Source organism: Mytilus galloprovincialis, chromosome 13 (assembly GCF_965363235.1).
Source record: "Mytilus galloprovincialis chromosome 13, xbMytGall1.hap1.1, whole genome shotgun sequence".
NCBI classification, from domain to species: domain Eukaryota; kingdom Metazoa; phylum Mollusca; class Bivalvia; order Mytilida; family Mytilidae; genus Mytilus; species Mytilus galloprovincialis.
In genome coordinates, this window is record NC_134850.1 from 58695003 (window position 1) to 58719796 (window position 24794).

Below are 24794 nucleotides of genomic sequence, written 5' to 3' on the forward strand. Positions count from 1 at the left end.
TTCATGCCTGGTAAATAGATCAGGAAAAATTGACATATCAAAAGCTTTATTAAGCTGTAATTTTGTTTAGGTGTTTTTTCTGCCATAAACAAATGAAAATAACCAAATTATAATTTTGCAATTTGAACATTTGCCTTAAACCAGTATCTTATTATTATTTTTAATAAACATTCCATTTAACTTGTTTTATTTTTTAAGCCAGTCACAAATGATGTTTTATCTTGTGCATCCGAAAGAAGACAAGATCTAAACCACAATACCATTTTAGTGTTCGAGAGATAATTAGAGGTAAATGTCAATGAGACACCAACCTTATGAACATCTTTTTAGCTCACCTGGCCTGAAGGGCCAAGTGAGCTTTTCTCATCACCGGGCGTCCGGCGTCGTTTACTTTTACAAAAATCTTCTCCTCTGAAACTACTGGGCCAAATTTAACCAAACTTGGCCACAATCATCATTGGGGTATCTAGTTTAAAAATTGTGTCCAGTGACCTGGCCAACCAACCAAGATGACTGCCATGGCTAAAAATAGAACATAGGGGTAAAATGCAGTTTTTGGCTTATCACTCAAAAACCAAAGCATTTAGAGCAAATCTGACGTCGGGTAAAATTGTTTATCAGGTCAAGATCTATCTGCCCTGAAATTTTGAGATGAATTTGACAACCCGTTGATAGGTTGCTGCCCCTGAATTGGTAATTTTAAGGAAATTTTGCTGTTTTTGGTTATTATCTTGAATATTATTATAGATAGAGATAAACTGTAAACAGCAAAAATGTTCAGCAAAGTAAGATCTACAAATAAGTTGATCCTTTTAGGAGTTATTGCCCTTTATAGTCAATTTTTAACCATTTTTCGTAAATCTTAGTTATCTTTAAAAAAATCTTCTTCTCTGAAACTACTGGGCCAAATTGAACCAAACTTGGCCACAATCATCATTGGGGTAGTTAGTTTAAAAATTGTGTCCGGTGACCCGGCCAACCAACCAAGATGGCCGCCCTGGCTAAAAATAGAACATAGGGGTGAAATGTAGATTTTGGCTTATAACTCTGAAACCACAGCCTTTAGAGCAAATCTGACAGTGGTAAAATTGTTGATCAGGTCAAGATCTATCTGCCCTGAAATTTTCAAATGAATCTGACAACCCATTGTTGGGTTGCTGCCCCTGAATTGGTAATTTTAAGGAAATTTTGCTGTTTTTGGTTATTATCTTGAATATTATAATAGATAGAGATAAACTGTAAACATCAATAATGTTAAGCAAAGTAAGATCTACAAATAAGTCAACATGACGGAAATGGTCAATTGACCCCTAAGGAGTTATTGTCCTTTATAGTCAATTTTTAACAATTTTCATAAAATTTGTAAATTTTAACTAACATTTTCCACTGAAACTACTGGGCCAAGTTCATTATAGATAGAGATAATTGTAAGCAGCAAGAATGTTCAGTAAAGTAAGATGTACAAACACATCACCATCACCAAAACACAATTTTGTCATGAATCCATCTGCTTCCTTTGTTTAATATTCACATAGACCAAGGTGAGCAACACAGGCTCTGTAGAGCCTCTAGTTAGAGATTGTTTTCCTATAATGCAAAACCAATACTACTTTGCACGCATCTGACTTGTTTTTCTGTGATTTACCTTCATCAGGTATGCTAAATTACTAATTGTAACAACTGTGAAAAACCAAAGGGCCTAGCAGAGACAAACAGACACATAATGGAGTTTTAACCAAAGTATATAATAAAGTATATGCACAAATGCATGATACTATCGTTATATCATGTACGGTAATTAAAGGTATTAAGGTGTTTTTAATGTCCCAACCATAGCAGAGGGGGGCATTACATTTTATTCATCTGTCTGTTGATTCATCTGTCTGTATGTCCCAAAATTGGTTTCCATTCCATTTAATTTTCCTCAACCTATGCTATTACACATGTACGCAACGCTTATAACCACAAAACACAGATCAAGATTGAATTTGATTGCGGTCACTTTTACAGTTCTAGAGTATGTCCCTTTCCCATATGTAAAAATTGCTGAATCTTTTCGTTTCTGTTTTAACTAGTTTGCCTCAATCAAATGTTATGAATCTTGTACACAATGCTTATTAGCACCAAACACTGATCACATCAGAATTTTGGTAGCATCACGATCCTTTAGTTGTGCCCTTTTCAATTGGAAAAATTGTTGATTTATTTTTTAGTTTGTCTAAACCTTATGTTAGGAGTTTTAAGCACATTGCATATTACAATTACACTCATATGAAGTTTCAATTTTGGTGCCGTCACTCTTACAGCTATTCCTTCAGCTATTCCTTCTGGTGGATGTTTAATATGTTATAAAGTAGTTGTTAAATATATATATATGATTGCTTATGTATCACTAACCGTTAATCTAATGTCAATGTATAAATATACGGATAATATGGATAGAAACTGTCTGTTAACCCTTTCAGTTGGTGTACACCGGCTCCCATTAGTGCATAGGCTGCTGCACTGATCCGTGAGTTGCTAACATTTATTTTGCCAAATTTTTTCAATATCTTGATGAACAGCAGATTGTGTCGTTGGAATGTCTTTTGAGTTCAGGGTGAAATTTCTGGATTGTTTGTCATTCATATGATTTGGTGTTAATTATACAATAGTATTCTTTATTTTGCATAATCAATCACGGCTTGTAAATCATCTGTTCGAGACCAGACATACATCATTTGCTACTGTTGTGTGCCACAATACATTCCTCCAATGTAACTTCCAAAATTTTGATACTCGATAAGCCAATCAAATTAAAACAGATTTGAGAATCACTATTTTTGCGTATTAAATGCCGGCCAGTGTGATACGAGTGTGATACGAGAATACAGTTTGCAAATATTTGTTCACTAGTTTTCAACTTTGAGATATCTTCAAATACCAGAAAGTCTAGATCCACGTATTTGTTTTACAATAAGTATTCACTATAAGAATGATGGTGCTGCTAGTTCTTCAAAACTAATCAGCCCATGTTTTCCTTATTGAATACGGGTTGTCGTAGGTTCCGTTCATAAATTTCAATTGCAAGGTTTTTCTTCCATATCGGTTCTTAGTTGATCGTTTACCAGCTCGAAGAAAAGTTTTTGGTCACCTTCCCTAGCTGTCATGATGTTTTCAAACTTTTCTTTTCTGGATATCATTTGAAGTTGTGTTTTTCATTTTTCATGTTCTAAAAGAATATGTCTCCCTGATCTTTTGGACGTCAAGTCTCCCTCCAATTCGAACCTCTTTAGTGAGCGGAATTTATGCTTTTTTGGTCAGTATTTGAAGTGTTTCATATAAATAAACTCATCATAGATACCATGATTAAATTTTGTATTTACCCTAGACGCGCGTTAATGTGGTGTCAGGTATTCCCAGTTTATTTTTTTTATATCTAATATTACATTTTTCTCCATGCTACTTTGTAGTGATACCCACTCTGACAAGAGGCATGACAGGATCGTGTTGTAAAGTGTTCATATAGTCTCTTTCCAAGTTCACTAACTGATCAAATTCATGATGGCTACTTTGTAGTAGTCAATTCTAGACGAACATTTCCCGCTATGGAGTGTCACATTTATTACTTTCGGGTATGTAGGGTCAAACTCATGCATAAAATCTTAAAGCAACTTGTCTCTTTTCTTCCTATTTACCTTCATTATTGAGGCATTTATGTCACTGGCCATTATTATACCGGTATCACATGTTGCCTTGAATTTATTTATTATGTTCTCGGATTTCTTCTAAAATTGATATGAACTTATCAGTTTCCCTTTTTTCAGTTTTCATTAGTCAAAAGTGGGATGCAAAAAAAAGGAGGACAATTTGTGTCTTTATGTCGTCAATGCTCATCAACGTCGTACTTTATTTGCCCTTTTTAATGTGTTTGGATTCGAGCGTCACTGGTGAGTCTTTTGTAGACGAAACGTGCGTCTTGCATAAAACAAAATTTAATCCTGGTATCTATGATGTTTATTTAATGTTTCTGTGATGATAATGCTTATTGGCCAGAATGACCTTCATTGTTCATAGTATACCACGGTGTTTGGCTTTCCTGGTGGGTTACAGTCTGTGTTAGCCCGACAATCAAAGGCTGATATATATGTGTTTTGTTAGTGTGTGCCCCTTTTTTATACACTTGGACTATTTTCAGAAATAAATACTGTGTTCTGGCTTACTTGCTCATCAGCATAATTTGTGTTTTGGCTGCCTTGCTTGTCAGAATATTCTGTGGTTTGGCTATTTACAATTGATACACTTTTGGATTTCTATACACGGTTTTCAATTCAGAGATGAATTTTATCTCCAGCACTTCTATGTGGTTGAAGATCCACAAAATCTTCTAGTTGTGTGCATCTATTGCATGTAAATAATTCTGCTGTTTTTGTTTCTAATAGTATTATTTCAGAGTCTGTTAAGTTTAAGTAAACATAGTACGTAATACCAGTTAAGACACCATGCGTACTCAACTGCTCTTTCGATACAGATTGACTTCATACAGGAACGTTTAGGAAGAAAACTAGAGGCTCTAAAGAGCCTGTGTCACTAACCTTGGTCTATGTGCATATTAAACAAAGGACACAAATGGATTCATGACAAAATTGTATTTTGGTGATGGTGATGTGTTTGAAGTTCTTACTTTACTGAACGATTTTGCTTCTTACAATTATATCTATCATGAACTTTGCCCATTAGTAACAGAGAACTATATTTGGTAAAAATTTACATAAATTTACCAAATTAATGAAAATTGTTAAAAATTGACTATAAAGGGCAATAACTCCTTAAGGGGTCAATTGACCATTTAGGTCATGTTGACTTATTTGTAGATCTTACTTTGCTGAACATTATTGCTGTTTACAGTTTATCGCTATCTATAATAGTATTCAAGATAACCAAAAACGGCAAAATTTCTTTAAAAATTACCAATTGGAGGGCAGCAACCCAACAACCAGTTGTCCAATTCATCTGAAAAATTCAGGGCAGATAGATATTGACTTGATTAACAATTTAACTTCTTGTCAGATTTGCTCTAGATGCTTTGGTTTCATAGTTATAAGCAAAAAACTGCATTTTACCCCTATGTTCTATTTTTAGCCGTGGCCATCTTGGTTGAATGGCCAGGTCATCGGACACATTTTTCAAACTAGATACCTCAAAGATGATTGTGGCCTAGTAGTTTCAGTGGAGATTTTGTAAAAGATTACTTAGATTTATGAAAAATGGTTAAAGATTGACTATAAAGGGCAATAACTCCTAAAGGGGTCAACTAACCATTTTGGTCATGTTGACTTATTTGTAGATCTTACTTTGCTGAACATTATTGCTGTTTACAATTTATCTCTATCTATAATAATATTCAAGATAATAACCAAAAACAGCAAAATTTCCTCAAAATTACCAATTCAGGGGCAGCAACCCAACAACCGATTGACCGATTCATCTGAAAATTTCAGGGCAGATAGTTCTTGACCTGATAAACATTTTTATCCCATGTCAGATTTCCTCAAAATGCTTTGGTTTTTGAGTTATAAGCCAAAAACTGCATTTTACCCCTATGTTCTATTTTTAGCGGTGGCGGCCATCTTGGTTGGTTGACCAGGTCACGCCACACATTTTTTAAACTAGATACCCCAAAGATGATTGTGGCCAAGTTTGGATTAATTTGGCCAAGTAGTTTCAGAGGAGAAGATTTTTGTAAAAGATTACTTTAATTTACGAAAAATGGTTAAAAATTGACTATAAAGGGCAATAACTCCTAAACGGGTCAACTGACCATTTTGGTCATGTTGACTTATTTGTAGATCTTACTTTGCTGAACATTATTGCTGTTTACAGTTTATCTCTATCTATAATAATATTCAAGATAATAACCAAAAACAGCAAAATTTCCTCAAAATTACCAATTCAGGGGCAGCAACCCAACAACCGATTGACCGATTCATCTGAAAATTTCAGGGCAGATAGATCTTGACCTGATAAACATTTTTATCCCTGTCAGATTTCCTCAAAATGCTTTGGTTTTTGAGTTATAAGCCAAAAACTGCATTTTACCCCTTTGTTCTATTTTTAGCCGTGGCGGCCATCTTGGTTGGTTGACCAGGTCACGCCACACATTTTTTAAACTAGATACCCAAAAGATGATTGTGGCCAAGTTTGGATTAATTTGGCCAAGTAGTTTCAGAGGAGAAGATTTTTGTAAAAGATTACTTTAATTAACGAAAAATGGTTAAAAATTGACTATAAAGGGCAATAACTCCTAAATGGGTCAACTGACCATTTTGGTCATGTTGACTTATTTGTAGATCTTACTTTGCTGAACATTATTGCTGTTTACAGTTTATCTCTAACTATAATAATATTCAAGATAATAACCAAAAACAGTAAAATTTCTTCAAAATTACCAATTCAGGGGCAGCAACCCAACAACCGATTGACCGATTCATCTGAAAATTTCAGGGCAGATAGATCTTGACCTGATAAACATTTTTACCCCATGTCAGATTTGCTCTAAATGCTTTGGTTTTTGAGTTATAAGCCAAAAACTGCATTTTACCCCTATGTTCTATTTTTAGCCGTGGCGGCCATCTTGGTTGGTTGACCGGGTCACGCCACACATTTTTTAAACTAGATACCCCAATGATGATTGTGGCCAAGTTTGGTTTGATTTGGCCCAGTAGTTTCAGAGGAGAAGATTTTTGTAAAAGTTAACGACGACGGACGCCGGACGCAAAGTGATGGGAAAAGCTCACTTGGCCCTTCGGGCCAGGTGAGCTAAAAAGGAAGCAATATCTTATAGCTTTACTTTCTGCTATATAGATGATGTTCTCTCACGAAATATTCAAAATTTAGTGACTATGTTGAACGCATCTATCCTATCAAAATAGAAATAAAGGATACAACAGATACAATTAAATTGTCTCATATCTTGATTTACATCTAGAAATTGACAATGAGGGTTGGTTGAAAACAAAACTTTACAAGAGATGATTATAGCTTCCCAATTGTACACTTTCCATTTCTATGTAGCAACATTCCAGCAGCGCCTGCATACGGAATTTAGATCTTTCAATTGATACGATATTCCCTGACTTGTATTTCCTATCATGGTTTCCTTGATAGAGGGTTGCTGCTAACAAGGAAGCTATTAAACCAAGTGTTCAAAATGGTGAAGTTGAAAACATCCCTTCATAAATTTTACGGACGCCATCACGAGTTGGTTGACTGTTAAAGAATATCTGTTTTAATGATGATTATGAATATGTTCCTTATGTCATAACTTCAATCCCGTTCCCTTTTCACAAGATTGACATACAAAATTAGGCTATTTACCTGGTTTGTAATAACATGACCAACACGACAGGTTTCACATGTGGGGCAGGGAGCACCTGAGATCACCCCAGTTTTTGGTGGGGTTCATGTTTTCTATGTTGTGTCTTTTGTACTTTCTTTTTTTCTTTTTTAGCCAGGCATGTCGTTGTCAGTTTATTTTCGATCTATGAGTTTATATGACCCTCTGGTATCTTTTGCCCCTCTTTTACAATGATTATTGCATACCGGGATATAGCATAGAAGTCCTCTTGTTTGTTACTAGTTTAGGGTATACATTTATCATTGATTTTTTATATTCTACAGTATAAATATATGTTCAATTTGCTTTTTTTTTTCCCACACTTTATGTTTTGCTCATTAATTTTTTCCTATTTTTATTTCAGTTGATAAATAGTTCACAAGCTAGCCTAAGTATGTCATTCAGAGCTTTAAATTCTTGATTTATGTTCATAACAGCTCTAAGAATTGCAGCTGTTAAATCAGTCTCAAATTATTAGGGTGTGTGTACATGCTGTACATGTATCCCTGATTGTTTGATTTCCTTTCAAACAAATACACACATGTGTTATAAGTATATGTTAATTTTTATTAATATATAATCAAAATATAATTTTAAAAAATTGGAAATGTGTTCATGGGACACAGATGGTGCCCCGCTTCCATATAACATTAGAAAGAGACATAATTCAACAATGGTAAAAGTGTACTTCATTTGAGGTTTGTCTTAATAAGAGTTATGTATAGTTTCATAACATCTAGTTTAGGCAAACTAAAGTTAGAGAACAGAAAGCAATTTTGTGACATATGGACGGAAAGACTGGAGGATGGTATAATGTTATATTTTATCTCATTTAAGTTGGATGTGTAACATTTATGGGCCTTACGATCCACCCAAGTACATCAGAGATCTAATTGGTTACTATTTCCTAAAAAAAAGAAAACGTATCCATCAAAGGTGAAAAAGAATATATGGACATACAGGCCTTATTTTTAATATAGAAACAACAATATTTTAAACATAACATTTGTTTTTTATTTGTTAACAAATTGTTTATAAAACAAAATTTAATAAATATTGTTTAACATAACAATTGTTCATAAGAGGTATATAAATGAAACAATAATAAATGCCTACCTTTATATAAAATATTCTATAATAAATATAAAATGCAGTGTATCTTGGATATCTTGATAATATTATATATAGTGAATGATGTCTTTTACAAATATATAAATCTTAGATTGTGATAGTAATGAGTTAAAATGAATTAAACTTCAAGAAAAAAGAATATACCTGTATAGAAAAAAGATGTGGTATGATTGCCAATGAGACAACTCTTTACAGGAGATCAAATGATACAGAAATTAACAGCTGTAGGTAACTGTATGGGCTTCAACAATGAGCAAAGCCAATTTCACATACTCAGCTATAATAGGCCCAGCAATTACAAATATACAGCAATTTAAATAAAAAACTCACGGCCTAATTAAAACAGTATGTTTGTAAATTTACACTTGTATATGTCTTTTATAGACATCTTCACTTGATCACAATTAAGTGAGTGACAAAATGATATTTACATAACACTACAGGGAGATAACTCTGTAAAAATCAGATGAACATTTTTATTGCATTCGACTGTTAAGGAAATATCAAGCTTTTTAACAATCAAAATAAGTGTTTGTCAAATTGCTATATATCTGATGATTTTTTTCCGATAAAATGTGTTGTTCAAGTATTTTGATTTTTTTTATATATTTGTCCAATTAAAGACAAAGTAAATATTAAGTCAAAATTTTATAAAAAATTAAACTAGCTAAATAGTCAAAGCGTTTGGCGCCACCTTAAAACAAATAGCTAAATGTGTACAATTACAATAACAACTTTGTTACATTCACAAAAAACTCAATCACAATTTCTATTATTATACACATGACTGTTGTATACATCTAGCTACAATCTATATAATTTTTGTCCATCACAACCCTAGTTAAATTTAAGCACTGTTATAATTACTAACATGTCTAGTATCAACAAAAAACATATAAAACTTTGATTCAATAACAATTAGCCAGACTTTGAAATGTAACATAACAAAATTTCCTTTATCTATTATCTCCGCTTTATAAGATTTAACTATATTTAAGAATTGAATGCCTCTTGATTTAAATTTATAAGGGTTTAAAAGTGTGATCGAAGTACATTTTGAATGGCAGACGCTCTTAATTCTAAAAATGTGTGCACGATTAACACTTTTACAACCCTATAAAATTACTAAAAGAGGCATTCAATACTATAATTACATTTTTTTGCTAAGATCATCAAAACAGGATTTCTACCAAGTTTTTCATTTATTGACCTGTGCACTTTAATGTGGAAACTCGTGTCATCTTGAATGTTTCTTTCATTTTGAAATGAAGGTTAATTTCAGAATGACACAAGATTGCTGTTAGCCAATCAAAATAATGTATCTTAATGAAACATATACAATAAATTCAGAAATTTTTTCGTCCATTTATTCTGGCGATTTTGTCATTTTAGATCAAAATGCGATTTAATTTTTGCAATATTAAGAAAAATCCTGTTTAATTCATATAAAAAGTTTCAAAATGTGATGTTTAAATTATTGCTATTATTATAACCCTGTCACATTTTTTGCAATAAATAAAAACATTGCAATAGTTTCTGAATTTACAGTATGCAATGCAATTAACTATTGATCTATATTGCAGTATGCATAGAACAGATAAATCATTCAGATGTTTACCTATCTAAATACAAAAATAACCAAAAGTATGACTTAGTAAATGCAAGTTTTAATTTTGGCAGTAAACATTTTCACATTAAATCAAAAACCCATTAAATTCTAAATTTATCCATTTTCTGCCCTCCTACTAAGCTCATGAAAACTGTTAAAAAAATATAAAAACAACTTATTATAGGAATAAATGCAGAATAAAAGATTGATTGAATAGTTACACATAATTCTGATTGATTAAAAATATGTTAATTAGAAATACAGGACAATTCCAATACATCTAACTACAATGATTTTAAGCTCTTGGCAGGACGATAAAATCTTGAGTAGCAAGTCTTTTGTCACATGGTGTCTTTTGTCACATGGTGTCTTTTTGACATATACTTCATCCATATTTGTTCTGGAAGGGATCTGCACCCAACAAAGGAAGCAGAGGGTCAACAATTTCCTTTATCACTGTATAAGCCTGAAATATATCAAGACATCAATGAACATAAGTTATTAAAAAGTAATATTATCCATTATACTGTTTGGTATTTGCATTAATATTGGTGATTTTATATGACATTTTTATATTGCTTTGTAAACAAAGCCATGCTCTAATGTCAATAGAACATGGGATGCACATGTATGACAACACAATTAAAATTGTAACGACAATTGTATTTTGAACATAGAGATTTTGATAAAGATATTGACAAATACAATGTCTACCAACGTTAAAATGACCATAGTGAATGGTATCAAACATTGTTTCTTAAATATTAGCCTAAAAGAGAAAATTATATCTTACATGATAGCAATATTCTTTTATTGTTTACCAAACAATTTAAAAAACAAGAGACATAGTGTTTAAACATCTCATAACATGGCCACTGGGCATTAGAGCAGTATTAGGGAATTGAACTAAACTTGTGGTTACATTCACCAGAGGGTATGATGTTGCAATGTGACTAATAAAATTGAGAATGGAAATGGGAAATGTGCCAAAGAGACAACAACCCGACCAGAGAGCAGACAAGAGCAGAAGGTCACCAACAGATCTTCAATGCAACGAGAAATTCTCGCACCCGGAGGCGTCCCTCAGCTGGCCCCAAAACAAAAATATACTGGTTCAGTGATAATGAACACCATACTAAACTCCAAATTGTACACAAGAAACTAAAAGTTAAAATAATACAAGACTAACAAAGGCCAGAGGCTCCTGACTTGGGACAGGCGCAAAAATGGGGCGGGGTTAAACATGTTTGTGAGATCTCAACCATCCCCCTATACCTCTAGCCAATGTAGAAAAGTAAACGCATAAAATATGCATATTAAAATTCAGTTCAATAGAAGTCCGAGTCTGATGTCAGAAGATGTAACCAAAGAAAATAAACAAAATGACAATAATACATAAATAACATCAGACTACTAGCAGTTAACTGACATGCCAGCTCCGGACTTCAATTAAACTGATTGAAAAATTATGTCTTCATCATATGAATATCAGGCACAATCCTCCCCGTGAGGGGTTTAGTATCATACCATCATTACATATATGAGAAGAACATAACCAGTGTCATGCCAACAACTGGTTTATTAATAATAAATGTGTTTAGTTCCGATGCAAAGACCCTATAAGTGAAACAATATTGACGCCAAAAAATGCAATCTTTAATGACCTGACAACAGTATCGTAACTATATCCCTTCTTAATAAGTCTATTTAAAGGTTTTGTTAGCTTCTGAGGTGAATACTGACATGTTTGTGCTTTATAAAGAATATTTCCATAAAATATTGGATGTGAAATACCTGAACGTATAAGAAGTCAATATTTGTATACAGTCAATGACCTATATACCATGTTTTATGCTGTAAATGAAGAAATGTTCCCTAATGGTTCTAATAGGGTTAATTCCATTATCAAGTAAAATGAACAAAAATTTACAATTATATGGCAATAACCATTGTGTATAAGTTTCAAACATTTGGTTAAGGCAAACTTAACTTAGAGAATGGAAACGACAAATTTTGCATTTTTTTCATCAGAATAGGGGCATGATAACTCTAGAACATAAAAAGTGACACCCCTACGGCAGGGGCATAAAAATAAACTGTATCAGTGAGTATTTTTTCTGTGTATAAATATGTACTTGTTATGTAGTAACGATATCGGTGATTATTTTTTTCTGCATATATACTTGTTCTGTAATAACAATATCAGTGCCTATTTCTTCTGTGTAATTACCTGTGCTGTATTTATGGCCAGGAATCTTAAATAAACCCCAGACATCCCTCCTCTCCGTAAAGTACTGACTGTACAGATCACATCAGTTTTTATGCTTTCTCCTAAAATAAACAATTCTTTAATACTGACAGACATTGACAAAGAATACAAGTTTCCATAAATTATCTCTAATTTTTTTTATTAAAAAAAGTTGTATGTGTTTTCGATTTTTGCATGCTAACAATTATCTCCCAACAGTCCTTACTTACTTTTAAAAATTGTTTCTTCTTACCTATATAATATTTAGAATTCAACTTTTGAGATAAAAGTATTTTGGCTATCACAGTTTTTACCTATGAAGACAAAATGGTGATCATGCCAAATAAAATCAAAAACAAACATTTTCTTTTTTTTTTATATTGATAAGAAAAAAATCCCCTTATGGTATAGTGTAGTAGTTAGCCTTAAAAATCTAAATATCAACATATTCTACCAAAATATCTCCTGTAGTGATATTTTTCTTTTGATAATTACATAATGTTGCTAAAAGTTTACTGTTTCAGGTCAAACAAGAATGTGCCCATAGTACACGAATGCCCCACTCGCACTATCATTTTCTATGTTCAGTGGACCGTGAAATTGGGGTCAAAACTTTAATTTGGAATTAAAATTAGAAAGATCATATCATAGGGAACATGTGTACTAAGTTTCAAGTTGATGTAACTTTAACTTCATCAAAAACTACCTTGACCAAAAACTTTAACCTGAACTTCGCACTATCATTTTCTATGTTCAGTGGACCATGAAATTGGGGTCAAAACTATAATTTGGCATTTAAATTAGAAAGATCATATCATGGGGAACAAGTGTACTAAGTTTCAAGTTGATTGGACTTCAACTTCTTCAAAAACTACCTTGACCAAAAACTTTAACCTGAAGCGGACGGACGAACGGACGCACAGACGGACGGACGGACGGACGGACGGACGGACGAACGGAGGCACAGACCAGAAAACATAATGCCCCTCTACTATCGTAGGTGGGGCATAAAAAGAAAGAACACAGGAAGTGTGCCCACTTCATCTGTTGTCTGCTCTTTGGTGGGGTTGTTGTCTCTTAAACACATTCCACATTTCCATTCTCAATTTTAATTTCTGTTTGTGGGTAACATTTGTTTAACTTACTATATTCCTGAATGTGAGTAATGTGTTAATATCTTTGGTGTTAGTAATGTTTTATTTTACTAACCATATTTTCCTGGTTGTGAGTAACGTTTACATAAACTGTTGCTTAACTCTTTTAATCTCTTCCCCAGGATAATACAGGTTCCCATAACCTAATAATGAAATAATAAATTGTCAATTGTCATGTTGACACATTAAATGCTGACTATACAATATTGATTTTGCTAATTATAAAGGCCTTACATTTGATGTCTGGTGGAAAATTGTCTCATTGGCTTTAATACCTTATCTTCTTATTTTGATACTATGACAATGTTTCTAGCAAACTAAAATTAAGATAACCTTTCCAAACAAAGGTGTAATGCTTATATACGTACATAATGTAAATCTGTTTTGTACTTGGCAATCTTCCATAGAATGACTTCTTCTTTTATCAATTACATAAAGTAGGTTTATGTAATTGAAATAGCCTCCTAACAGTAAAAGGACCAGTCACAGTTTCATATGAAATAATATTTTATGGACTACTTCATATATAATTGTGGTATATCATGTAAATTAGATGCATGGTCAATCAGGCCATCAAAATGAACATTTTAAATTTCAAAAAAACAACATTTATTGTCAAAGTTTTGGTACCTGGTAATTTTTCATGGATGATTTCATCTTTAATCCTGGTACATCATGAAGATGGATGCTGTCTTTATAAACGGTATCAGAACCTACATCTATCTGTACACAGTTCTTATAACTACAATTCATAAACATGATAAATAGGATGAATACAATTACTTGTTAACAGATGCTTACCGCATGTGTTCTGATAACTACAAGTCATGAATAGGAAGAAAATAAGAGATAAACAAAAATTTAAATTTTTCACAAATCTGAAACTGTTTCTTCAAAATGAAAATATCACTTTCTACATTTTGTGCACCTGAAACACTCTTCTGGACTTACCATTATTAGGAACAATCAAACCTTAACATTTAAAGGCAAGGGATGTGTAAATAAGTAGAAATTTTTACACAAAGGGAATCTTACAAAAAAATTAGCAAAACTCATCATCATTTTAATTGATTGGATTTCACATCATAAACCCAGTAAATACTACATGTACCTTTTAAAGAGCCACTGTTCTTGTAAAGCTGATCTACCACATGTCATCCAATCTAACAGTATAATGTTCCCACTCTCTGACATCTGCACATTCTGTAATAAAAAAATTAAATCATTAAACAATTTGTATTAATATTCAAAATTAGATGAAATAAGGGGAAATAATTCACAATAAAGTTTTATACTGAAATTTTATGTACAATGTATCATTATTTTAATTTTAAGTTTTCACATACAATGAAGAAATAAAAGAAGAATGTGTTGTTTGTTTATATTGGGCCCTGCTCAAAAATTACAAATGGCTCCTGCCAAGAAAGTCATTTGTAAACTTGAAATTTGCATTAATATTATTATGATAATTCAAGTGAGATAATTTAGAAACAAAATATCAATAAGAAAAGTTTACACTAATCTGTGTTTATTGACATGGACTTACAATTCTGTACTTAAAGTTATAGGTTAAGGCTTAATTAAATGATATTAGAGAACACACCAATAAAATAGTGACCAAACAACATGAAAAACATTGATTTTAAAAAAAAATAAAAAAAATGTTTAAGTCAATGTTGAAAATGTCTTAAGTTTAAAAGTGTTAAATAAATATCTACATCAATGACCGTTTGGACTTTACTGGACAGTTGACTCATAGGCAACCATACCACATATCATTATTTGTATATCAAATATTTGTTGACTTACTTGTGTTTGTAGAAAGTTTGCATCTTTATAACATACACAATAATCAGGTAGAACACACAATAATGAGTTATCACCAACAACATAATTCATCTTCTGTGTTGTGAGCAGATCATCTTCACAATGGTATACCTGAAACATTCAATATCTCATTTATAATACAGTAGGTGCAAATAATACAACCATGTTATAACACAATATAACTTCAAGTAGTACAAGTACTTTTGTATATTAAAAAAAAGTTGTGTTTATGTCAATAAGACAGCAAACCAAACAAACCCAAAACAAGACATTTAGGGGTCAATATACTGACTTTTTACTAGCCTTGGGCTGTTTTCTGCTCTTTGGTATGGTTGGTTGTTGTCTCTTTGACACATTCCCCATTTCCATTCTCAATTTTGATTCTCAACATGTATCTATACTATATGTATATACTGTGAATTCATTATTATTCGTTGGATATCAATATTCGTGGGTTTCGTGGGTACGGGTGAACCACAAATTTAAATGTTCAACAAATTACAAATTTATAATAGGTTTTGTTTTCAGAAATCGGCAAAACCACGAAATCAAATATCCACGAAAATGCAAGTTTTCCTTCAATCCACGAAAATAGATATTCAAGAAAATAAATGAATCTACAGTATATCAAAAAGACTTAAACCTTAGCAGATGCTTGACTGCTTAGTAGATCTTGTAATACTTCATTTGAATTTCCTGCCACAGGTGACAGTTCCACAATATATGGTCTTTTTATTACCTTTATTTATTCTCATCCTATTAATTTTTACCTTTTGGAATCTCATGTTTGGTTTTGTTTGTTTTGCCTTTTTTAAAGTACACAGACACAGGTGTAGCATTTTTGCCCTAATAGCACATGTTTTGGTGTATGATGTATATTTGTCTTTATGTTTTAGATTCTTGGCTTTAGTAAGAAGACCATATGTGTTTGGCTGTTTTATTACCTTTGTTATTTTTCGGTTAGCAGAAGGGTTATTGGCTAATGAGTAGACTACATGAGTTTGGCTGTTTTAAACCTTTGTTATTTTTCGGTTAGCAGAAGGGTTCTTGGCTAATGAGTAGACTACATGAGTTTTGCTGTTTTAAACCTTTGTTATTTTTCGGTTAGCAGAAGGGTTCTTGGCTAATGAGTAGACTACATGAGTTTTGCTGTTTTAAACCTTTGTTATTTTTCGGTTAGCAGAAGGGTTCTTGGCTAATGAGTAGACTACATGAGTTTTGCTGTTTTAAACCTTTGTTATTTTTCGGTTAGCAGAAGGGTTCTTGGCTAATGAGTAGACTACATGAGTTTTGCTGTTTTATACCTTTGCAGATCTAGATGCTTAGCTAGTAAATAGACCATGTTAGTTGGACTGTTCTAGTACCTTTTTAAATTCTTGGCTAGTAAGTAGACCACAAACTACTCAGCCACTAGTAAGAAGACCATGTGTTTGGTCTGTTTTATTACCTTGGTAGGTTCTTGGCTTTTAAGAAAACCACATGTGTAATGCTGTTTTTTTACATTTGTAGAGTATGGGTTAGTAAGTAGACCACACATACTTGGCTGTTATATTATCTTTTCAGGTTCTTGTCTAGCAAAGGGAACACAGGCTACTCTGGCACTAGCAAGTAAACCACATTTGTTGCTACCTAATAAAAAACACGATGTTGTTATGATTGCCAATGAGACAACTCTCCAAATGATACCATTTTTTAATGACACATTCAGAAATTAACATCTATAGATTACTGTACAGTCTTCAATAATGAGCAATACTGCATAGTCAGCTATGAAAGACCTGCATTTAGTAGATACTTGGCTAGTGAGTAAACCACATGTGTTTAGTCTGGTTTATTAATTTACCTTTGTAGATTCTTGGCTAGTGAGTAAACCACATGTGTTTGGTTTGGTTTCTATGGTTATTCCCACATTGTCACCTCCTACCAATCCCCCTCCAAATACTATGGGAAAGATCCACTTGCATTTTGGGTTCCCTGTATGCTCTGGTACCAGGACTTTTAACTGCAAAAAAACAACAACACTTAAAATAAACTGGTTGTGGTCCGTATGTAGTTTTGATAAATTATTTTAATATTAAATTGACAATTTTATAACAAACAAAATATGAAAAACATTTAAAGTCAATAAAAACCATGACTAAAAGTGCAGGGTCAAATTATCTCCATGGAAATAACAATTGCCAATGATAATAGAACTGCATTTCAAATACCACCGACTTATCATACAGATTTCCTGTAAACTGACCTAAATACACATTGTGTCAATTGTGCAAAACCTTTATAATACATTGTATAAGCATAAGTTTCTATGTCAATTTAGACCCATGATTGACTGAGGGGGAAGAGCCAAATCATCTCAATGGAAATAAGATGTGCCAATGCTAAAACAAGTGCATAGCAAATATCACTGACCTACCACTTATCACAAATAGTTCCTCACAAACTGACCTCATCAGAAACTAGTAGATTAAAGATTGAGGATGCTGGTGTCAGGTGATGGTTTTTATCTGTTGTTTTTTATGAGACAACATTGACAAAAATATCTAGAGGCGTTACAGTTTAAACATTTACATTATATAATTATAAAAATTCTAACAATCTATGGCAAAGTTCTATGGAGATGATTCATTATGGTAACCATGGTAACAACAGGTTAATTAAAGAATAGTAATGTTTCAAGGTCACACTAAGTAACTTATAGAATAGTAATGTTTCAAGGTCACAACATGTAACTTATAGAATAGTAATGTTTCAAGGTCACAACAGGTAACTGATAGTATAGGAATGTTTCAAGGTCACAATAGGTAATTTATAGAATAGTAATGTTTTAAGGTCAACAACCTCTACAGCATGTAACTTACAGGATAAGAATGTTTCAAGGTCACAACCTCTGCAGCACCATATTCACTTTCCTTGCAATGATCATGGCACTCTAACACTACAGTGGCATGGCCATGACGAGTTGTTGACATGGCAACCATCTGCTAACATTCAAATACTGAAAGAAAAATACATTTATTATACTGATTGCAATGATATTATAATTTCTTAGTCAATTTTTTTTTCACTCATGATCATCAGCTGGCAAATTGTATATTTTCACTGAACTAGTTCACAACTTTATTTAGTGGCTAACTGAGGACCACCTCCCAGTGCAGGATTTTCTCGCTGCATTGAAGATCGATTGGTGGCCTTTGGCTGTTGTCTGCACTTTGGTTGGGTTGTTGTCTCTTTGACATATTCCCCATTTCAATTCTCAATTTTATTATCAGTAGAGGTACAGGCTATTATGACTTTTTTGGGGGTCTATGAAGTTGCAACATAACACAGTGAGATTTGGGTAAATAATTATAATTACTTCCTTGCATGTTCTACTTTATTGTCAATTACCTCCCTCCCCTTTTCCCCCTTATTTCCAAAAAAGATGAATCAATTAAAGTCTATAACATTATTTTCCATGTATTTTATAAAGATATAAGATAATGTTTCTCTGTTAAATATCTGAATTATATAACAAACTCTTTTGTCTGATTCAGATATGTAGGAATAACCATGATAACTAAGATAGAATATAGCCCAATAAAGTACTGATATGGGATGTGGTATGATATCGAGAATAATGAGAAATTAAATGCAAATTTTCCTTTTATCGCATAAATTGATAACGAACCTCTGTACAAATGTAATTGAATAGAGAAAATGAAATGAAACAATCACAGAAAGTTTCATCCATTTATATGTAGATTTTTTTTTCATGCATTGTTGAATGTTCCAATGATTCCCATATAATTCTGTAACTACACTTGTTGTCTTCCACTTTCTAGAAAGACATGATTCTTGCAACTATTTTCAGATATTACTTAAAAATAAGTTGTGAAGGCAGATACCAATTTAACCTGTGAGGGCTGGTAATACGACATTCCCAGTACAGAGGAGGTGGATAGGGATAAGGGAACATGGGGAGAAGGTGACAGGAACTTAGGAGTCATGGGACAGAGAAGAAGGAGCAAGGGGAGGGAACCACAGGAATAGGAGAGGGTTAAAAAGTTGTTATTCTTGATTTTGTTGGGGTTTTTTTTACAGGTTTTTGTCTTTGATTAAGGGGAGTAGGAGTTTTGGGAAAGGAAGTGGCAATCAGGGATCCCCTGTTTTCCCCCTCATTCAGTGATTGCAATTGCATAGGAAGCTGATATCTGTCAAGGATTGACAGGATCCTACTTTTCTGACAAGTGTCGTCTCTTTATATATGAGACAATATCTGAAAAAGTCTAATTTCCATGTCCCGCACTTCACCAGAAATTATTTTTTTATTCAACCATCTTTTTTGAAAATTTTAAGTTTCAGTATAAACTAAATTATATAATGCACCAACTCCTGCCAATTAAACACTCATTCTTATATTTCTTCCAATAAAATATTGTACCGGTAATTTAAATGTTAAACCCCCATAAAATCATGTTGTCCCCTGTGTTTTTTTGAAAACTAAATCATTCAAATAATATCCAAATTAATTAAACAGGCGTCCGATTCTCAGATATATGATATATTATATAATAAACTTGCCCCTAATTTGTCTTTTTACATTATAACTATAGCATGTTATAAAATTTTGCAAATTTTAAGAGAAAAAAAATTTGTCCCCAGGGGTGATTTCCCTCCTGTTACCACTGGTTTGTTTTTTTACCTGTGGAAACATTTACAAGACCAAGAGTTGTTTTCCCATTATGTATTGTGAAGAGCATCATTTCCTGAATGCATTAGTACAAAGAAATAGTTGGGAAGGCGGCCAGGTTTGAAAATTCAAGCCCATCCAAGGTAAGAATTTATAGAAAAATACTTATCGGTGTTCTATCCTGTTATAGCCTTTTCTTACACTTTCTGAGAATATTTTTAAGTGTGCACCACAACATTAAGTGTGTTTTTATATCATCTTTTTAAAAGTTATATGTCACAGGAAATACACTTACATTATATGTGATAAAAAGGACAAAAACTATCGCGTAATTCCTTTCTGTTATTTCTGTCATGTTACCTGATACAAAGTAACAGCATAACGATCATCAGTAACAGGAAGGATGTTCAATACAATTTCACTAAAGAATCGAAAAGTTAATCTACTATATGCCAACCATTTCATTTAATATAAGTTATCACCACCATATCAAATACATTTCAAAATAATATACAGTATATTGAATAAAAAAATAGGTTTTTTGCTTTTGATAACAGCAGAGAACATTGTGCAATTCTAGTATATTAGATAGTAACAGAAAAGAATTTATTTTAGAATTTTTCATTACCTAGGCAGATTTTTCATCTGGCAAATACAGTTTCAAAGGATAAATGACATTGTTTGCTGTTATCGTCAATTGTGACCAATCTAAAATGATGCATTTTTCTTAAACTTTAAAATAAAGCAGAAAAATCTTTTCTGTTACCAACTCTGTCCTGTTACCATTGTCCTGTTACTCAAGATTCTTTCATGTTACCGACATATCTGACTATATTTAAGTATATTTCTAAACCTTTTGTATTGCAAATGCTAAAATCAATAATTGGCATTTGATAAACTATTGCAGGATATACTAGTAAACCATAAATAGTGTCTTAAACTTATTCCTTATTCCCATTAGAAACTTTTTAAAATTGATTCACTTTGGTAACAGGAAAGAACTGAAGTTTTTTTTGTACCATTTTTAAAATTGCCATTGTTTCCTTATTAAACAATTGTTTGAATTACAGACAACAGTTCCTAGATCCCCAATGTGTGTTCTTCGATTTGTGCTATTAAAATACCGGATCTAAAGAATTTTTTTTGTTTTTTCTTATTGCCAAAAATTAGACTTTTTCAGATATTGTCTCATATGTTTATTCCAATGTGAATATATTTTTTATTAAAGTCAGGTGTCAAAGCAAAAAAATAAAATAGCCTTTCAAGACTCATAATTATTCAGATTAATATTTTTATACATCTTCTTTTTTTAAAACATATCATATATAGAGAGAAGATATGTGAACAATAATATCATTGATAAAAAATATAGAGGGATTTTAGGATGCAGAGTATTTTCTAATCACTTTTTCAACAACAACAAAATAAAGTATCTGTTTTATTTTTTCCAAATATAAATGTTTTTCAAAATATAAATTACCAAAAATGATTTAACATTTTTAATCATATATATTATATATGTTCTGGACCATATGAGTATTTTGACCATACGCGTATGGTCATGACCATATGGGTATATACTCATATGGTCCGACCATACGCGTATGGTCAGGGTAATTAACACTCTGTAACAGTTTATTTTTAATTGTTCTAAACTCTTCATATGGTATGGCCGTTCATTAAAAAGACACTATCATATAGGTAATTTTATTATTATATTATGATAAAAAGATTAGCTAAATAAAAATTAGAAGTTTCACAAAGTTAATTTTGCTTATTTGTCAAAACTATAATAAGCATATTTTATACCAATGGTCATTACCGATTTGTTATTCAGATTGAATGGCAATATGTCAACTTTAAAAAATAAATTCCAAAAAATTTCTTAATGTACTGTTGCACAAGACGCTACTGGAAAGTAACATAATTTATTTAAGTTGTCTTGTGAATATGGTGTTTTGCAATCATGTTACAATATTTGTAGTGTTGTCAAATCGTACACGTTTGCCTAACCGGTTACTCGGATAATCGTTCGACCGATTAACCGGTTAACCGGTAGTTTGAGTTGGTGCTTGCAAGCCTTATCAATAGTACCCTACACATAGATATAAGATGTGGTATGAGTGTCAATTTGGCAACCTTTCATCCAAGTCATAAATTTACGCTTTTAGAATTGAAGTTTGTCCTCTGGCATTATCAGGCTTGTCTGTGAGGATTCCTGGCGAAGTTTGACTTTTAATAATCAACTACACCGTATCAACTATAGCGTTTGTACCAACTTCAGATTGAAAATTAAATTAAAAAAACTTCTTGATCTCGTAGAATTGAATATGTCTGAAACTGATTATTCTTTCCTTTTCACTTGTTGTCTACGAAAATGATGTGGAGTGTTTCATTTTGAGTGATTAATTATAAAAAAAGAAGATGTGGTATGATTGCCAATGAGACAATTCTCCACAAGAGATCAAAATGACACAGAAATTAACAACTATAGGTCACCGTACGGCCTGTTTCTTTACTTTGTTTGCATGTTACTCGTACTATCACGTATACATTGAGTACATTCACATTAGTTTGCATGTCAAAATTTTTGAGTTTGCATTTCGTTTAAAGTAAGACTAAGCCTTGTACGACGGAGGTTGCACATTTAGATGTAGGTTTACACAATATTAGATCAGAAACGAAATAATGAAGAAAATCGTAAAATTTAATCGCATCACTGATTTAGAGTTACTGCTAAAAAACATGTATACTAATTATGTTTATTTAAGATTCTGCCCCGAGCTGAGAGACAAGTTCTAATTAATTTTATGTTTATAGGATTAACAATAGCAATCAATTTACTGGACAACTGATCTGTCAAATAAATTACCACGACGACATTTTTTAAATAAAACCTAACTTTTTAATGATTTCAATTCAAATTTATATAAAATCTATCAAAATTGAAAAAAAAGTCCGGTTAACCGGTTAGCGTTTTTGGTATTCGGTATTCGGTCGTTCGACCGGTTAACCGGTTCACCGGTTAACCGTTGACAACACTAAATATTTGAGATCTCAAGCTTTTTAAAAACACCGTGGAAATAGCGGAATGGCCCAAGACCTCAGCATCACTTTTCGCAGCTATCTATGATACCATGTGAAAGAAAATGTCACCCCAAGCCTACATGCAAAAATGTAATAAGCGATCGCAATGAAAAATAACTATGGCATCAATATTTAAGTTTTACGTAGTATTTGAAATATAGAAATAATACATTGTTCATGTTACCATCATTATTTTTTAGATAAAGTTTTTGTATTATAGAAGCTTTTATAATGTAATTTAAAAAAGAATATACCTATATGGTCCAAATACTCATATGGTCCGACCTGTTGATAACCAAACGAGTATTATACTCATATGGTCCGACCATATGCGTACGGTCGGACCATATGAGTATATGCATATGGTCATGACCATACGCGTATGGTCCAAATACTCATATGGTCCGGAACATATATACAACTTGTCAGTCATTTGTCAGTGGATGCTGAACCTTAAAAACTTTTCAAACTACACAGGTTTGTCTGTACTCAGAGTAATTTTTCATTCATAAACTAAGTCATGGTTGACCATATGTGACCTTTGTATGTTTGGTCTGATTCTTCATAAATTTCAAAGATCTTTAAGAATACCTGTCATGCTAGTTCACAGGCACTAGACGTTTTGTCAATAGTAATAAAATACGGACAATGGAAAGAAACTGGTCTCCATGTATGGAACTCTTTTTTTTTATGTACATAGACACTTTCTTTCTGCCCATTGACACATATGTTATTACTATTGACAATGATTGATAGGTCGTTTAGTGCCTGATTACATAATCAATGATTACCCAATACCTTCAATCAACGAAGTATTCCGCTAGCATTTTTAAATCTTTTTACTATGGTATGATTGTTCAATACATGAATAAGATGGTTAAACGTGTATTAAGTGTATAATTTGTGATAAATTACCTGAACAGAGAGTTTAGTTATTTACACATTTCATCGGTAAACAAGGAAAATATAGGTCAAAATTTAGAGTTATTTCCCATTGATCTGGATTTGTATAGATCTATAGTACAAATCCTTGGTTTCAAATAGGACCCACTGAGTATGACCTCAACAAGGATTTGTAATATGATTATATAATATCTGTTATATGATTTAAATTTTCAAACCACTGTTCTTTTTCTTACTCTTTGAGTTTCACAAGGTTATGTTCAGGTCTGTCAAACTCCGAGGAAAATTCAAAACGGAAAGTCCAAAATCAAATGGCAAAATCAAATGATAAAACACATCAAACGAATGGACAACAACTGTCATATTCCTGACCATGCTGATTTCAAATGTACAATTATATAAATTATTTATGATCTTTAGCCAAGGATTTGTATAGTAAAAGCATGCAGGAATATATGATTGAGAGATCATGCAGAGATATACTGCTACTACCAGAGTAAAGGAGGCGCTACAATTTGATTTTTATGGGGTGAGGGCTAGGGTGAAGTTTGAAAAAGGTAGGACATGTGTGATGAGTAAAAAAGGCAGGATGAGTGGGAAAAGTTTGGTTTGGAAATCACTGAAGCCGTACTAGTGATCACTAGTCCCTTCTTAGGCAGTCAGCGCCTCCTCCCCCTCAGATATAAACATTTCATGATCCGCCACTGCAAAATTATTGTACCCCTCAAGTTGGAACCACCGTAGGCCCAACATTAGATTAAAACAAAAAACAAAAACAAAAAAAACCT

The 24794-nt window shown here is 32.4% G+C and overlaps 1 protein-coding gene across 3 annotated transcripts; it reads right to left on the reverse strand.

Annotated features, from left to right (window-relative positions):
* Positions 1 to 10157: 10157 nt before the first annotated feature.
* Positions 10158 to 24266, reverse strand: LOC143057896 (uncharacterized). 3 transcript variants are annotated; one of them, XM_076231356.1, is made up of 9 exons: positions 24243 to 24266; positions 18206 to 18342; positions 17188 to 17346; positions 15327 to 15455; positions 14629 to 14720; positions 14148 to 14259; positions 13573 to 13660; positions 12346 to 12446; positions 10158 to 10581 (listed from the first exon to the last, which is right to left on the reverse strand). In XM_076231356.1, the coding sequence occupies exons 2-9, from the start codon at positions 18323 to 18325 to the stop codon at positions 10501 to 10503; spliced, it is 882 nt and encodes a 293-aa protein (XP_076087471.1). In that variant the 5' UTR covers positions 18326 to 18342; positions 24243 to 24266; the 3' UTR covers positions 10158 to 10500. The 3 variants fall into 3 exon arrangements, with proteins under 3 accessions (XP_076087471.1, XP_076087470.1, XP_076087472.1); XM_076231355.1 differs by lacking the exon at positions 24243 to 24266 and adding an exon at positions 24019 to 24110; XM_076231357.1 differs by lacking the exon at positions 24243 to 24266 and adding an exon at positions 23902 to 23924.
* Between the last annotated feature and the right edge of the window lie 528 nt (positions 24267 to 24794).

Bases quoted from the DNA above. Each gene is read 5' to 3' on its own strand.
- LOC143057896 (XM_076231356.1), bottom strand. From the start codon at position 18,325: ATGGTTGCCATGTCAACAACTCGTCATGGCCATGCCACTGTAGTGTTA. The intron at 17,347-18,205 runs GTAAGTTACATG...GTTTTTTTGCAG, and splicing joins CCTTGAAACATTCTTATCCT to TTAAAAGTCCTGGTACCAGA. The intron at 15,456-17,187 runs GTAAATTAATAA...TGAATGTTTCAG, and splicing joins CTAGCCAAGAATCTACAAAG to GTATACCATTGTGAAGATGA.